Source organism: Rhamphochromis longiceps, linkage group LG6 (genome assembly GCF_057381845.1).
Source record: "Rhamphochromis longiceps isolate RC_006_pf linkage group LG6, R_longiceps_female_GT1.1, whole genome shotgun sequence".
In the NCBI taxonomy this organism is placed as follows: Eukaryota; Metazoa; Chordata; class Actinopteri; order Cichliformes; family Cichlidae; genus Rhamphochromis; species Rhamphochromis longiceps.
In genome coordinates this window covers 35,676,364-35,690,301 of record NC_140562.1, presented here as the reverse complement: position 1 = coordinate 35,690,301, position 13,938 = coordinate 35,676,364, and the positions used below count along the sequence as shown (strand labels likewise).

Sequence of the window (13,938 nt, the reverse complement as noted above, 5' to 3'; positions counted from 1 at the left end):
AAATAATAATAGTAATTTTAAATGCTGCGTAAGTAATTGTAAATTGTGTATCACTTTTTAACACCTTATATTTTAGAAATAGAAATAATTACACTGTAGTTACAGTTAAAGAGTGAATAAGTAATTCTAAGTAGTACCTAAATTCTGAATATTTTTAACAAAAAGGGGACACAAATTATGCTGGATGTAATTTTGTAATTTTAGGCTGTAAGCATAATTCTTTTGGTAATTTTGTGGAAAAACAAACAGTATTTATCCATATTACATTTTAAGAACACTGTATTTAGGGTGGCTGTAACTCAGGATGTTGAGCAGGACATCCACTAAGTGGAGGTTTGTTGGTTGTCTCCAATGCATCCATCAGAGTATGAATATGTGTGGATGTTTAATAGAATGGGTGTGAATGACTGAATGAGTCATGCTGTTTGAAGCACTGGCAGTATTCAGATTCATTTTCAGTAAATTTACTTTTTTGGGCCATATTAGTGGTCGACACCCCACTGTGATAAGGCAAGCAGAAATTATAGCCACAAACAAAAACATCATATGCCCTCTACAAAGTGTGCAGTGGTGGTCCTAGCCTGTTTGGCGCCCTGGGCAAACACTCCCTCTGGCGCCCCCCCCCCCCCCCCCCCCCCCCTCAACACACACACACACACACACACACACACACACACAATCAATCAATCAAAGCTTTATTCGTCACATGCAGGTTGCCCTGCAGTGAAATGGGACCCCCCCGACCTTACACATACAGTGGGGCAAAAAAGTATTTAGTCAGCCACCGATTGTGCAAGTTCCCCCACTTAAAATGATGACAGAGGTCAGTAATTTGCACCAGAGGTACACTTCAACTGTGAGAGACAGAATGTGAAAAAAAAATCCATGAATCCACATGGTAGGATTTGTAAAGAATTTATTCGTAAATTAGGGTGGAAAATAAGTATTTGGTCACCTCAAACAAGGAAAATCTCTGGCTCTCACAGACCTGTAACGTCTTCTGTAAGAAGCTTTTCTGTCCCCCACTCGTTACCTGTATGAATGGCACCTGTTTGAACCCATCATCTGTATAAAAGACACCTGTCCACAGCCTCAAACAGTCAGACTCCAAACTCCGCCATGGCCAAGACCAAAGAGCTTTCGAAGGACACCAGGAAAAGTATTGTAGACCTGCACCAGACTGGGAAGAGTGAATCTACAATAGGCAAGCAGCTTGGTGTGAAAAAAATCAACTGTGGGAGCAATCATCAGAAAATGGAAGACATACAAGACCACTGATAATCTCCCTCGATCTGGGGCTCCACGCAAGATCTCATCCCGTGGGGTCAAAATGATCATGAGAACGGTGAGCAAAGATCCCAGAACCACACGGGGGGACCTGGTGAATGACCTGCAGAGAGCTGGGACCAAAGTAACAAAGGTCACCATCAGTAACACACTACAACGGCAGGGAATCAAATCCTGCAGTGCCAGACGTGTTCCGCTGCTGAAGCCAGTGCATGTCCAGGCCCGTCTGAAGTTTGCCAGAGAGCACATGGATGATACAGCAGAGGATTGGGAGAATGTCATGTGGTCAGATGAAACCAAAGTAGAACTTTTTGGTATAAACTCAACTTGTCGTGTTTGGAGGAAGAAGAATACTGAGTTGCATCCCAAGAACACCATACCTACTGTGAAGCATGGGGGTGGAAACATCATGCTATGGGGCTGTTTTTCTGCCAAGGGGACAGGACGACTGATCCGTGTTAAGGACAGAATGAATGGGGCCATGTATCGTGAGATTTTGAGACAAAACCTCCTTCCATCAGTGAGAACTTTGAAGATGAAACGAGGCTGGGTCTTCCAACATGACAATGATCCAAAACACACCGCCCGGGCAACAAAGGAGTGGCTCTGTAAGAAGCATTTGAAAGTCCTGGAGTGGCCTAGCCAGTCTCCAGACCTCAACCCCATAGAAAATCTGTGGCGGGAGTTGAAAGTCCGTGTTGCTCGGCGACAGCCCCAAAACATCACTGCTCTCGAGAAGATCTGCATGGAGGAATGGGCCAAAATACCAGCTACTGTGTGTGCAAACCTGGTAAAGACCTATAGTAAACGTTTGACCTCTGTTATTGCCAACAAAGGTTATGTTACAAAGTATTGAGTTGTATTTTTGTTATTGACCAAATACTTATTTTCCACCCTGATTTACGAATAAATTCTTTACAAATCCTACCATGTGGATTCATGGATTTTTTTTTCACATTCTGTCTCTCACAGTTGAAGTGTACCTCTGGTGCAAATTACTGACCTCTGTCATCATTTTAAGTGGGGGAACTTGCACAATCGGTGGCTGACTAAATACTTTTTTGCCCCACTGTATAGCACAAACATTACATGGGGATACAGGTCGGAGATTGGTAGAATCAGAGAAAAAAACATTGAAATGTACACTACAGTGGGGAAAGTACAAGAGGAAAAAAAGAGACCCCTACTCATGCTGTGCTTCCATGGTAGGACAGCATGAGAACAGGAAACAAAAAAAACTCCTTTGCACAAAATAGCACATAAATGTCCACAGCACAACATTGTGAAGACATGACAAGCCACAGGGGTGGGTGGGGGGTGAGGAGTAATCCGAAGCGAACACAGCAGCCACCCTGCACAGCGCTACCATTCCAGCGCGGCACACAGACCCGCCGTGTTCCCTCGCAGGAAACAAGCATCGAAGGCGTTGGAAAGGGAGGGGGATGAGTGAGTGCCTATCAGTGTAAGTGTATGTGTGCGTGTCCATAGTTCAGCTGAGACAGTGTCCTTCGGCCTATCAGGCTAAGTAAACAGTCCTCCAGCCAATCCAGGTGTCCTTGCATGGGATGGGAAGAATAGCCGTAACACAGTCGTTATCAGGGAGTGATTGTTCGGCTCCAGCCTTGGGCCTGCAGCTGGCGCGTTATGGGGGTCCGCAATGTTCATGTTGATTTTGTTAATTTCCATGCGAGCAGCCCAGGAGAATTTTCAGGCTGCTCTTTAACACTCCGACACTGGCCTCTCGATCTCCCGTTGGAGAGTCGCGAGCCTCCCCATGATGGTATCAAACTTCTGTTCCATGGTGTTATCGTTCTTTTGATTCTGAGACCTCACAACTGCAGTGATCCGTTCCGCGATGTTTTCCAACTGTCGCTCAAGGGTCTCATTTTGAGCAGGCCTCTCTCTGATGTTTCCCCTCATACGCTCAATGGTGTTGTTTTGAGCCTTCACAGCAGCTGCAAGCGTCTCCAAGGTGTTGACCATATTACGTTCGTTGTGAGAGGTTGCGCCTCGTTCCATTTCGATTCCAGCGGGCAGCCTTGGGGGGGTTTGAACAGCCGGTTCCACTCTCTTATTTCTCCGATAAACCAGGGCTAAGCCAACTCCGATCAGCATGAACCCTGTTATCATGGTTCCGAATAGATAGATATCTTCAGCGTCCTCGATCGACAGTCCCGTCAGGCACATGATCCTCCAGTTCTGCCACCCGTCCATCGTGTATCCGGCAGGGAAAGTCCCTCCAGGGCACTCAGGCTCTCCCGAGCCCAGATTTCTCGTTGAGAAAAGGGTGTCAATAGCATTCAGAGACCAGTTGATCAAATCCATAGTTCTCTTTTAGGTTTTAGAGAACGACAGTGGGAGGACAGACATTTGTTTAGAACTCTTAAAGATGTCGAAGAAGCAAGCTCCTTTAAGCAATTACTGTGATGTTTCTCCACCTCCAAAGAAATGTCAGAAGGAGTCCGAACCACAAAAGAAGCGTATTCTCGGAAAAGTAGTTGCAGGAGGTGAGCTGGTGTTGAGCTTGAAGAGTTTTCTTCTTCTTCGGCCATGTTCTCTTAATAATACACTCACTTGGTTGATTACTTTGCCCGTTTCTTTTATTGTTAGCAACACAGGAAGGGAATGAAATACATCATTGCTTCAGCAGTTCGCGCTTCGGAACAACAGGAACAGGAAGTGAAGTAATCTATAATCACCAAAATAAAATCCTTTTCAAAATAAAATGACAATCAGAAAACGTCTTTCACAACATAAAATAAATAAATATATTTACTCTTGAGAACACAAATCTAACACCCCCCCTTGTTCTCATGCTGTTAACCCATAGCATCTTATGCATTTCCAAAGAACCATTTTTGAAACTTTCTGAGTCTCACTCTTGTAACTGGTTTTGTTGTATGTCTGCAGCCATTTCTTCTGATGGACAGTGTTCAATGCAGATTTTCCTTTCATTTACCGCTTCACGAATGAAGTGATATTTCACATCAATATGCTTTGACCTCTGTCTGTTCACTGGGTTTTTACTCAACACAATGGCCCCTTGGTTGTCCCCAAACAGTTTAGTACATGTGTACCTTTTTCTGTCCATGCCGTTTAACAGTTGGGTTAAGTACATGCTTTCCTGAGTAGTGGTTGCAAGACCAATGTATTCAGCTTCACATGTTGAGAGTGCCACTGTAGGCTGTTTCTTTGTTTTCCAAGATATTACTGGTCCCTCTTTAGTAAGTGCAAAACAGTAGCCTGTTGTACTGCGTCTGTCTTTTACAGAGGATGCCCAGTCAGAGTCACTGTAAGCAATTAGATCTAGATCCTCACTGCTTTTCTTAAAGATCAGTTCGAAGTCGTTTGTGCCTTTTAGGTATCTGAGGACTTGTTTTGCCGTTACTAAGTCCTCTCTCGTGGGTTGAGCAAGTGTTTGAGATAGTCTGCTAACAACCCAGCTTATATCTGGTCTCGTACACGTCATGGCATATATCAAACTGCCCACTATTTCTCTGTACTCTCTTGAGTTAACAGTCTCATTTGCATCATTTCCTCCTCCAGTAATGCGGACGCTGCACCGGTCCGTCGTGGTGAAGAGGGAGCTGAGTGTAAAAGCGAAGCTCTCAATTTACCGGTCGATCGACGTCCCTACCCTCACCTATGGCCACGAGCTGTGGGTAGTGACCGAAAGAACGAGATCGCGGATACAAGCGGCAGAAATGAGCTTCCTCCGAAGGGTGGCTGGCCTCTCCCTTAGAGATAGGGTGAGAAGGTCGGCCATCCGGGAGGGGCTCAGAGTAGAGCAGCTGCTGCTCCACATCGAAAGGAGCCAGCTGAGGTGGTTCGGGCATCTGACAAGGATGCCCCCTGGGCGCCTCCTGGGTGAGGTGTTCCAGGCATGTCCCACCGGGAGGAGGCCCCGGGGCAGACCCAGGACACGCTGGAGAGATTATATCTCTCGGCTGGCCTGGGAACGCCTTGGCATTCCCCCGGATAAGCTGGAGGAGGTGGCTGGGGAGAGGGAGGTCTGGGCCTCTTTGCTTAGGCTGCTGCCCCCGCGACCCGGCCTCGGATAAAGCGGATGAAGATGGATGGATGGAAATATAGGATTAATATAACATACAATTAGGGAAAATGTAAGGAACACAATGTAAATGATATTGTAAAGTCATTAAAACAGCATACTCTGATTAAAAGAAACACATAATTGGGTAGGATAATAATTAATAATTAAAAAAAACAAAAAAAAAACATGTACAAGATGGGTATGTATACTTGTAGCCAGAATTTAACAACTATAAAGTTGTAGCATGTCAGTACCTTACCCCATCCATTATATCCACACTTTCAGAAAAGGATATGGTCAATATCTTTACAAATACTATCTAAACTTAAACGGGATATTCCCTCTGCTTCTTCTGCTTCTCGTATATACCCTCAGGGTTTGTGATCAGCCAGCGGCTGATATGATCATTAATCCTGTAAAATAATATTCTTTCGGTTTATGAATCTGTTTGCATGGATTTCTTAATCCGTTTCCACTGTTAGCAGTAGTTGTGCATGCAGTTTTGGTGTGCTGCTCTCCAAGACTACAAGCTGCGTTAAAGTTGGAAGTAACTGGCCGATGTTCCACTGTTGAAGATCAGCTGTGCCCATTTGTTGCACATTGTGGGTATGGAGAAGTTGAGGCTCTTGCAGGCTACCCACAATTTCCCCAAACTGAGCGATTATACATCTTGCTTCCATATTTGTATCTTGTGTCACTAAAAATGCATTTTATTTTAATTTTATACATTAATGACCTGCAGAATCTCCTTATCATATTAAGTGATTCATAATTGTCACTTTATGCTTTCTCCATCTTGAAAGTGATTACATCCTTTAGGTTCATTTTCTGCAGGCAGGTTTCTGACAGAACAGGCAGATTTAGAATATAACATGCAGCGTTCTATAGATGGACACATAAAGAAATGAAAAATTACATGTATGTGCTAACTTTCTAAACACTGTTACATTAATGATTAAGTAGATAAAACATTTATGTCAGCCTTGGCTCATAGTTCATTTAAAGACAAGAACTTTGTGTGTGTGTTTCAGGTACTGCACTCTCAAAGACTGAATGAACCAGCATTGCAGCCATGGGTCATTGTGAGCATCACAGGGAAGGTTGAAGCCACCCACTCCAGCTGTAAGGCCGGAGTCACGGAGACCTGCACCCACGTCACTGCTCTTCTGTTTAATGTAGAAGCAACAGTGTTGATCTGTGGCACAAGGACTGTTACAGGTGAACCTGCATACTGGGTTTTGCTGGGTAATGTGACCAAGATACAGTCAGAGGTTGGCCATAAGATAGACTTCTCCTCTTCAGCTGCCCAAAAAAGGCTCTTGATCAAAACATAAACAGACCATCTGTAGTGACAGGTAAAAGGAGCCGTCCTCAAAAAAGAAATCCCACCTGCTACTGTGGAGGAGTTGTCACTGCTATAATGCCATCATGTTTTATCTAGGGGTCTAGATTTATGCCTATAGTGCACTGCCATGTAAATAATTTGCATTTACTGAATGAGTATCACTGTTCAAAAATTGAATAAAGAAACAAACTAATTTTTGCCTTTTTTTTTTATTAAAACCACTTTATAGAACATCACATCAGTTACAATGTAGAATCCATGTCACTGGAGCATTTTGATTCAATAAACAGTAAAAAGGTGAGCTGCGAAGACCAAGGACAAGTGCAGTTCACAGGTTTTCTATCCAAGGAATCCCAGAAGATTGCATGGTGTCATTGCCCAGCAGTTGTTCGCAGGACATATGGACTCAACCTCAACAATCCCTCACACTGAGCAGCATGAAGTGACAGTGCAGAGGAAAAACTCCCCTTTAACAAGAAGAAACCTCCAGCAGAACCAGAACCCGGTTCAGTACCAGCAGCCATCTGGGTTTGGAGGAGAGAGACAGAGACACAGAACTACCAAAAGTATATTTTTTTATGTGATTGACTGTTGTTGTAATTCAAGCCCTGAGTGTAGAGCAGGTAAGATATAAAGTTGCATCCTAAATTCCATGCTCATGCAGAGTGTTTAGTTTATGACTTTTTCACCTGGTCATTTCTTGATGAACAGATGGTCTTTTAGGGTTGACCAAGCTGGTACCTTGACTCTGTTCTCTGCAAGATGTTGCAAAAAACAAAATCATATGGAGACAATATTGGACACAAAAAATATATAACAATTTAGTTAAATGTAGCATTAACTCATAAGTCTTGCTAAAGTAAACCTTGTATTCTGATTCATCACAGCAGCAGTTCAGTTGGATGATGTCAGCAACTGCGGCAAGTGTCTTGCTGACTGAATAATTTCATCTTGCATAATCTGAAACAAACACATAAATGATTAATTCTTAGATTTTATCGAACGTTAATTTATAAATTGTTTCTGTCTTTATTAGATACCAATATGAATATGTCTACCATAAAACTTGTGTGGAGCGAAGTTACATTCAATCAAGATGGTCTGGCATGCTACAACTTTATAGTATTCTGGCTACAAGTATACATACCCATCTTGTACATGTTTTTTAACATTATTATTGTTATTATCCTACCCAATTATGTGTTTCTTTTAATCAGAGTATGCTGTTTTAATGACTTTACAATATCATTTACATTGTGTTCCTTACATTTTCCCTAATTGTATGTTATATTAATCCTATATTTCCATCCATCCATCTTCATCCGCTTTATCCGAGGCCGGGTCGCGGGGGCAGCAGCCTAAGCAAAGAGGCCCAGACCTCCCTCTCCCCAGCCACCTCCTCCAGCTTATCCGGGGGAATGCCAAGGCGTTCCCAGGCCAGCCGAGAGATATAATCTCTCCAGCGTGTCCTGGGTCTGCCCCGGGGCCTCCTCCCGGTGGGACATGCCTGGAACACCTCACCCAGGAGGCGCCCAGCGGGCATCCTTGTCAGATGCCCGAACCACCTCAGCTGGCTCCTTTCGATGTGGAGCAGCAGCTGCTCTACTCTGAGCCCCTCCCGGATGGCCGACCTTCTCACCCTATCTCTAAGGGAGAGGCCAGCCACCCTTCGGAGGAAGCTCATTTCTGCCGCTTGTATCCGCGATCTCGTTCTTTCGGTCACTACCCACAGCTCGTGGCCATAGGTGAGGGTAGGGACGTAGATCGACCGGTAAATTGAGAGCTTCGCTTTTACACTCAGCTCCCTCTTCACCACGACGGACCGGTGCAGCGTCCGCATTACTGCAGCTGCAGCCCCAATCCGTCTGTCAATCTCCGGCTCCCTTCTCCCATCACTCGCGAACAAGACCCCGAGATACTTGAACTCCTCCACTTGGGGCAGGAACTCATCCCCGACTCATCCTATATTTCCGTTTTTATATTTCTAATGTTTGCCTTGTTTTCTTCACTGTCTAGTCTGCCTCTGTCTTGCCTGTATGGATGCATTTACACCGAAATGTCCCCAACAAAGGATGTTTTAATTCACCACTATTCCAGTGAAACACGAGTCTCCCATCTTCCTGCTACCAGTCTGGAGTTTTTGTTCACCAAAGCACACACCAACTTCATACTGACGGACAGATCACTGCCCTTTTGCCGCCTTGTCTGACCGTGTTTTGTGGCTGTGGTTCACTTCACCTCACTCTTCCCCATTCTTGTCATTAAATCAGGCTGTTCTGCAACCATGGCAGCCATTCACTCTATGGCTCTATTCATGGTGTATTTTACCCCTTCACCAAAGGCCGTTCTCGTTTCCAACATTATATTTGCAGTGTTCGTCTATCTATCAATATCTGCAGAGTATTTTTTTAACGAGTATCCTATTTTCTAAAGCACAGCATGTAAAGGGTAGCTCGGTTAGCAGGATGCTAGCATGTAGCGCTTAGTGAGACACGCCTCAGACGAGTTGAGCAAAGACCCCGTCTGTGTACTTTATACGTGAGCAACGGATTTAAATAAAATTAAGGTTTCAAAAGACAAACTTGAAGATAAAAAAATATATATACTCACCGGAGAGCCGCCAGGGTTTGCCGCTGCCATCTTGGCGCTCCTAAATTCAAAACTGCCTCTGCAGTCAGGCAGGGGAGGCGTGGAAATTGTCTTTGAGTTAGTCAAACGTTTTCCTTAGTTCGAGTAGATGATAAAAAAAATAATAATAATAAATGGGATTTTAAGTAGGACTAGGCGTTCTGTAATGATCTCTATTTAGGAGAAAAACTTAATCACTCACCTTTAAACAGCTCTCTTTTAGGAGACACACTGCTGGCTAACGGTGTCATGTGATCAAACAGCGTAATTTAATTGGCTGAGAGCCACTCGACTCGATCTGGTGCTGATTGCTCTGGCTTGGGTCATTAAAGTTCATCACTTTTGCAGTTGAATTTTTGCAGGTGAATTTTTGCAGGTGAGTTTTTTTCAGGTGAATTTTTGCAGGTGAATTTTTTTCAGGTGAATTTTTTTCAGGTGAATTTTTGCAGGTGAATTTTTTGCAGGTGAATTTTTTGCAGGTGAATTTTTTTCTATTGTTGCACTACCTGCTCTATACACGCAGTGTCGAGCAAAGGTGGAGACGGAATTTCAAGCAGTACAACAAAACGTGAGACATTTGTTGTTTTTATGTTTATTTATTGTTTTTATGTTCAGTCTCAACTGTTACGAAGTTGATGTGCAGTTAATAAGTGCAATAAATATTTATACTGGAAAAGAAAATCGTGAGAGAATCGTGATCTCAATTCTAAGCAAAAAATCGTGATTCTCATTTTGTGCAAAATCGTGCAGCCCTAATCTATGATTAAAAACATATATGACACTTGTGAGACTTCATCAGAGCTGTACGCATCACAACAGATGTCTTTGTGTCAAAGTAACTGAGAAGAAAATACAGAACACGAAGGAGACTTTCCTGGCCTGGCTTTTTAGCATGTAGCCCCTTTAAAAATACATCGAAAAAACTTGGGTGCAAATCACAAGTCTGTATCATAATGTCTGGTGTTTTAGTGTTTGTTGGTATTTTGTTTTATTTGGCGAGTTGGTTATTAGATACTGCTGCAGCCAGCCAGAGAATCCCCCGCCGCCCCGCCCTCTCCTCCCTGTGCCGCAAGCAGCAGGCGCACCTCGCAAACGGAGGGGGCCCTTACTCCCACCAAATGGGCGATAGAAAACCGATCGGCGCCTATGCCATGCCATATGCGCTGGCATGACGTCGGGGCAGCATGAGTACGAGCATTTTTTTTTAATTTTTTTTTTGCCAATGCCCGTGATGCCGCCCCCCACCACGACGCTGCCCCGGGCAACCGCCCGTGTCGTCCGTATCAAAAACCGCTACTGAGTGTGTGGATGAGCTAGTGAAAGAAATCAAACAGCTGTGTTATTGTGTCTTGTGATAGAACATACATCCTCTTTATTGCACAAGGGTGTAACCATCAGTATTCTTGTGTCTATTGCCAGCAGTTTCATTTTGTACAAATCCAGCCAATTCTTCCTTATTCCTAACGCAAGAGAAACACGAGAAATTTCCTCGTGATTAATATTATTACTTGATTCTGTGCTTTGCTGCTGCTAAATTTCTTTAATAAAATTTCATGGAATTGAAGTCTAAATTGTTGATTTTGTTGAATAGTAGTTACAGTAGTTCACTCCTTTTTTATGCTTTTTTATTCCTTTTCAATCTTTGCACTCTTAGAAAAAAACCTTGTGATTTATAATTTATTAATTAAAACAATAATTAATAATTGTAAAACAAAAAATACGTTTTTGTTTGTATACAGGGAATTAAAGATTTAGTGCCAGTGATTACAATCTCCAGAGGGATATAGACTTTAAAAAATTGCAAGTTTTTTCCAGTACTGTCTTCCACAGTAAAACAAAGCCAAGAGCGGACTGGGACCTAAAATTCTCCTCATTGAGTCTATAGTAGGGGCGGCACGGTGGTTAGCGCTGTTGCCGCACAGCAAGAAGGTCCTGAGTTCAATTCCACCATCAGGCCGGGATCTTTCTATGTGGAGTTTGCATGTTCTCCCCGTGTTTGCGTGGGTTCTCTCTGGGTACTCCGACTTCCTCCTACCGTCCAAAGACATGCAGCTTGTGGGGATAGGTTAATTGGATAATCCAAATTGCCACTAGATGTGAGTGTGAATGGTTGTCTGTCCCTATGTGTTAGCCCTGCGACAGACTGGCGACCTGTCCAGGGTGTACCCCGCCTTTCGCCCTATGACAACTAGGAAAGGCCCCAGCGCCCCCCGCGACCCTGAAAAGGATAAGCGGAAGCGAATGGATGGATGGAGTCTATAGTAAGTCCTGAAACATTTCAAAGTCCAAGAGTCTGTAATCAAAAGTGAATTGCACATTGCCTCTGGTACTCTAGGACCCTCACCCTTTGGACATCTGTGCCCCACCTGGGGCCTCACTCCTTCTCTTGCTGGATTGCACACTATACCACCTATCGGGGGCGATCGTGGCTCAAGAGTTGGGAGTTCGCCTTGTAATCGGAAGGTTGCCAGTTCAAGCCCCGGCTTGGACAGTCTCGGTCGTTGTGTCCTTGGGCAAGACACTTCACCCGTTGCCTACTGGTGGTGGTCAGAGGGTCTGGTGGTACCAGTGTCCGGCAGCCTCGCCTCTGTCAGTGCGCCCCAGGGTGGCTGTGGCTACAATGTAGCTTGCCGTGTGTGAATGGGTGGATGACTGAATGTGTAAAGCACTTTGGGGTCCTTAGGGACTAGTAATGCACAATACAAATACAGGCCATTTACCTATAATATAAAACCTGAAATAATCTTTTGAACATTGTCATGGGTTTTTTGTTTGTTTTTTTACAATGTAATCTGTTAAAAAGATTTGATTTTTTTGGAAGTGGACTTAATCCCCCATTCAAAACCACAAAGGAATGGATTGAACATTCATTTTAATAGACATACTATTTCTAAATAACTGTTGTTGTTGTTTTTTCTCTGGCTTTACAACAGTAATAGTTTGCTATTCTGTTCTACTATTATCAGTAAAGCCTTTTTTTTAAAGGAATTGAACAAGTTTTACAACAATTAAATGGTAGGCTACTGCTGTTTTTAAATTTCTTCATGATGCTATAATGATATTTGTTTTTCAATTATATTTTTTGTTTAATATTTCTATTAAATGCAGTAAATAATTTAGACATAATTTAAATGGTCTGTTACAATAACAGATAGGAGATCTTTAAAAAAGGAATTGCAATATTTATTGGACAATCCAAAAGACCTGTCAAACTGTCATCAGGTAATGAATTTAACAATCCCCAAAATATTAAAAAATATAACAGAATTGAAATCTGCATCATTTATTCTGTGGAAAAACAATTTTTTAAAAAAAAAGAAAAGAAAAATCTAACATAAATATAATATGAAGATGCAACAGGGTAAGTCAAATACATCTCCGAGAGCCATCTTTTCATTAGCTGTAGCTCAGGCGGTAGAGCAGGTCATCTACTGATCAGAAGGTTGGTGGTTCGCTTCCTGGCTTCCCCTAGTCTGCATGTCAAATATCCTTGGGCAAGATACTAACCCCAAATTGCTCTCCGATGCATCCATCGGAGTATGAGTGTGTGTGAATGTTAATTAGAAAGCACCTAGAAAAATGTGCTTGTGCGAATGGGTGTGAATAGGTGAATGAGCAAGTTGTGTAAAGCGTTTTGAGTGCTCAGAAGAGTAGAAAAGCGCTATATAAGAACAAGTCCATTTACGATTTATAATGTCATTTTTCATTACACATTTGGAAAGATACTAATTTGATGTGTGCATGATGGCTGAAATATTCTTACTATACTATACTACTGAAATATTTTGGAAAGAAATGTTAATCACCACTGTTGTTGATGATATTAAAGATGATAATGAGTACGTTTAATAGAATAAGTACTCTACTCAACTGAAAATCACCATAAAATGTTATAATTCTTACTTGACTACATTCTTTTGAGAACTTTAGTATATTCCCATCTTAATATATTTAAAAAATGTTATCAATAAAAAAACTATTTAAAATTGTTAAAGGATACCATGAGAATATATACACTATTATATATTTCTTCATAATTGTTTTTTTGGGGTTTTTTTTTAGTATTTATGAATAAGTCAAACAATTACGTTCAAATACAGTTTCAGTTGTGTATATGGGCATAGTTTTAAGACAGTCACAAGTCACTGCTAAGCTCTCCTATCACTGGAAGAGACGGAAGGTGTAGGAGGATCAAGCTACTCCATAAAAGCTTGTCTCAGATGGAGAGGCTGCACTCAGCAGATATGGGATCAGGCAGGAGGATGTATCGGAGCCAGCTGTTGCTCCTGGACTTTGTGGGGTTTTTCTGTTTCATTTCTCTGGCTAGTGGATCTCCAATGTAAGTTGTGTCTTAACGCCTGTTTAAAATTAATTATTATGAGTCTGACTACACTGTTAAAATGACACTAGCACCTTTTTACGTTCGGTTAATAATTCTCAGTGCTTTAAGTTTAATATTCTGCGTGTAAACTACAAATCCTTATTGTTATAAACTGAATGATTTTAAAGCATAGAATAAAATCATATGATGACTGTCTCAAATGTCCAGTTTTAACTGTATTCTGAAACCAAATTAAAATGTTCGCTACTAGCAATTTTCTGTGGTGGATAGGATACATAATGATTA

At 42.4% G+C, this 13,938-nt stretch overlaps 1 protein-coding gene and 1 long non-coding RNA gene across 3 annotated transcripts in view; one reads left to right on the top strand and one right to left on the bottom strand.

Annotated features, from left to right (window-relative positions):
• Positions 1-6,698: 6,698 nt before the first annotated feature.
• Positions 6,699-9,678, bottom strand: LOC146668502 (uncharacterized). Of its 2 annotated transcripts, XR_014911996.1 has the most exons (4): positions 9,514-9,678; positions 9,294-9,406; positions 7,549-7,643; positions 6,699-7,438 (listed from the first exon to the last, which is right to left on the bottom strand). It is a non-coding gene; the product is annotated as an uncharacterized LOC146668502 (long non-coding RNA). The 2 variants fall into 2 exon arrangements; XR_014911995.1 differs by having other exon boundaries at positions 9,294-9,678.
• Positions 9,679-13,531: 3,853 nt separating this feature from the next.
• The window catches only part of LOC146668500 (complement C3-like), a 36,362-nt gene continuing 35,955 nt past the window's right edge, over positions 13,532-13,938 (top strand). Inside the window, exon 1 of the mRNA XM_085410427.1 lies at positions 13,532-13,650. Coding sequence (XP_085266553.1) covers positions 13,532-13,650 — 119 coding nt within the window. The remainder of the gene's footprint in view (positions 13,651-13,938) is intronic.